Here is a 3672-nt window from a genome sequence, read left to right as displayed (position 1 = left end):
AAGTCTTTTTATAGATTCCATTATGGACTTACTTATGGAGCAAAATGAGTGAATCAATGCTCTAAATACGTCTACATACATCCGTATGTAGTTCATTTTGAAATCTCTAATAAGACTTATATTTAGAAACAGAGGGAGTACATGTATGTGTTTGGAAAATCGTTACAGGAAGGGTTTGAGATACAAAACACACATGAACTAAATCAGATTAGCACTTTCGTTTATGTCCTAGCACAGAAACAAAGATAAATTATAGATAGCTGTGAATGGGTCACTCTCAGTCATGACCAAGCACAGGGACAACAGAAATATAAAAAAGCAAACTATTCACCAACAGGGAGACCGTTAACAAATTATTAGCGCTTTTTGGGGATGATGAAGAGATAGATTACTAACTAGTATTCCCTCCGTTTCAAATTTGAACTAAAACCACGACGAGTAATTTGGAACGGAGGGAGTAGTATTTAATTGAACCAAGCACCAATCTGACGGCAATCTCTTGCCTGACCAGACAGCACTGAAAACATCTCATTACAAGTATACCGTGTCAGTACAAGTACCATATACAACCCATCATAATTTCATAAGGGAGTCAATATCTCACGGCCGCATGGGCTTTCATAAGATGATGAGCCAACTATTGGCGAAACCGCTAAATCTACATACAGTTGTCCTAGTACAAAGATTAGCCCACAAGGAAACTCCATGCGATGCGACGAGCACAAGGCAAAGCGCTAGCTGTTAAGACTGTCGATGTTGGTGCTCTGTTATTCTCTGCCCCACCACTTGCCAGGAGTAGTACAAGGTCATCGCAGCCGTCACGCACAGTAAAGGTGTACCGACAAGGCAACCCCCTGGCACAAGGTTGATCAATGTCTGAAATGAACAGAACACACAATCAGTGGTGCATATGGCGAAGTTTGAATCATGCACTTATACTGTCTAGAAAGCAACAGGCTCTGGCACCAGCATTTACATGTTGTGCCATATGCTACTTGAAAACATAAGTACTTGGTTGAAATAAGAAAAGATATTACTGTCCGCCGTGTCTCAACAACGTAATAGTGTAAATATGAAAATGCTTCAACTATTCAGTTGTCTATTTATGAACATAAATCTGATCAAGCATTGTCAGGTCCATTGTTAAGGGACAGCGAGGCACTTTATCATCCAACAAAAACAATTTAAGACCTAGTTCTTACCATCACAGCAGCAATCAGGTGAACCACTGGGACAAAGATTTGGTCCCTCTTCTTTCTCTCTCCATATCCATTAAAAGCAATAATCATCAAGGAAGTATGGATGACCAAGAACCCAAGTGCAATAATTGCTGCCAATAGCACAGAGGGTTTAGCCAAGGAAATACAACTGGTATCTTGGAGAAACAAACTATGCTGACAAGATAACATAAACTGCGCAAAAACGAACAGAGTTGGCTTAAAAACTTTGTTCAGCAGCCATCTAATCAGAGGCCTCCTTTACCTCCTTGAGGACATATAAGGGAGTAAAGAAAATGTGGACTTACCCGACACAAGGAAAAATGGCATCCTTGAGCACCTCTCGACATAAAACGTTGCTTGACCAAATGCTGGAGTTAGGAGGCTGAGGCAGAAAAAGACCGCATGAGCCAGTCCATGACCTAAACCACCAGCTGCACCAACAAATCAAAATAGAAATGAGCAAACAATAGCAGTTATAACTTGTGACATCCTCAAGGTAATGAAGAACAGATGCTCCCAACGAGCAATAATTGAATGCACATCCTTGGATTAGATTCACTCGAGTTACCAGTGTGGTCTGTATTTCCGGATAAAATTATCGAGAGCCATACATAAGCTGTGCTTTACTCTACCATGACTACAGTAATTATTAGCCTATGTGAGTACCTATTGCTAGAGTTGGTATGAATAACGATCACCAGAAAATCCCCCAATTACGATATGCACATGATTCATTTGAAGAAATAAAAAGATGGTAGTGACAACTGCAGTGTCTATTTCCAATTCAAATCCTAGGATAAACACCAGCCAGATTTTATGTAAAATGACAGATGAAGAAACATTTGGCCTTCCTTGACCAAAGAACATTTTTATGTAGCAGCGCAACAACTTACCCAAAGAGATTAGCATCTTGTCTGTCAAACAGAGACGCGGTTTAGATATTCTGTCAGCAAAGGCATCTAGCATCTCTTCCATTTTCCTGGGAAAAACAGTTATCAGCATATATCACCAGAAAAGCAATCAACGACATATTCTATATCTACGGCATCTGGCGCCATGAGAAGATAAGTTAAGAGATAACTTCAACATTTTATATGGTCCACCTACTTGTAGAGCCTCCAGAACACAAGACGGGTGCCTTCTTGAAATGCAACAGATGTAAGGATCAAAATGACATATGGCCACCACACTCCTGATTTTAGAGGAAGAAACCCCCTCCATATTCCCGAGAGGACGATCAAACTTATAAGCCAAAACAACGTGCTGCACAAATAAATTTTTGGCAAAAGTTAATATTCAAATCATGATACTGTATATCCATAGATTGCAAAAGATATTTCTAATCAAGAAAGGCCATTGATATGCTCTGATGAAGTCATAATATCATACCAAGCAGTTCAAAAGCTAAAACATATATCAAACTCTATATGACAGACATAGCCTTAGGTTTCTCACTGAAGAACAATGCTAACAAGTTAGCAACACCAGCATGTACCAAGTCTTTGTGTTTTCTACATCTAAAAACGAAGGGCACAGCAAAATATCGTGAATCAATTGCAGATGGTCAGGTTAATATTTTTTAAAGGTGGCACTACGCCGCTCTCTCTGCATGATCTGCATATCTTTGGAAGACGAATACACATGGTTCACACAGGAATTGAAACAATGATGCCAGTTACAGCACAAAGTCATTCTCCTGTCCATGGTAGTGCTAATATCCTCCAATATAACGATACGCTCATAGGCCCATAGTCATACACGATGGAAAAGATAGCTGAAATAATCTCCACAGTACCGCTAATATCCAATATAACGATACACATGGATTCAGTCCTCACAGAGGTACAGTTAGCATATGACTGAATTTTGTTTCGACTAGAAAATCACCTAGTACATTTTTTACGGATTTTATCCAGGACAGTTTACTATTATACGCAGTTCACACAGCCTGCAACGCAGCTACAAAGATTGCTCATCGCTTCCTAAATCTCCTGAAGTTTCTGAACTAGCAAGTGAGGTCCAAACGGCATAGCGCACCAGCACACCAACAGACACAGGGCATGGATATGACGATGAGGATCAAGAAGTATGAACAACACTTTCAGGATAACAATGCAAGTTAAATCCTTTTTTTTGCAGGGAAAGTTAAATCCTATGAGTGGGTTCGACAAGCTCAGTCCAACCCAACCAGATCCACCGTCTGCGCACACACACGAAGAGTAGTTCCAAACCCTCCGCGCCATGAAACTAAAACTTGTCTACAACTAGTGGCAGCATAAAGGATGGATGGACCTCACAAAGGCGCAAGCAGCAACCAACCAAGCCAACCATCCGAGCAAAAGTAGAAAGATCCGCAAACCCTAGCACGAGGGGACGGCCGAATCCGTGGCCATGGCAGGCACGCCAAGCCGAGAACCGCGCACCCCGGGATTTGATGGAAGCAGACGCGGCG

At 41.1% G+C, this 3672-nt stretch overlaps 1 protein-coding gene across 1 annotated transcript in view; it reads right to left on the bottom strand.

The window, feature by feature from the left end:
• Window positions 1-439: 439 nt before the first annotated feature.
• Window positions 440-3672, bottom strand: part of LOC123063541 (gamma-secretase subunit APH1-like) — a gene marked incomplete in the record, with an annotated part of 3626 nt that continues 393 nt past the window's right edge. The window contains 5 exon segments of the mRNA XM_044487347.1: window positions 440-876; window positions 1203-1330; window positions 1526-1651; window positions 2114-2199; window positions 2328-2483. Coding sequence (XP_044343282.1) covers window positions 742-876; window positions 1203-1330; window positions 1526-1651; window positions 2114-2199; window positions 2328-2483 — 631 coding nt within the window.

Source organism: Triticum aestivum, chromosome 3A, assembly GCF_018294505.1.
Source record: "Triticum aestivum cultivar Chinese Spring chromosome 3A, IWGSC CS RefSeq v2.1, whole genome shotgun sequence".
NCBI classification, from domain to species: domain Eukaryota; kingdom Viridiplantae; phylum Streptophyta; class Magnoliopsida; order Poales; family Poaceae; genus Triticum; species Triticum aestivum.
This window is presented reverse-complemented; position numbering and strand designations above follow the sequence as displayed.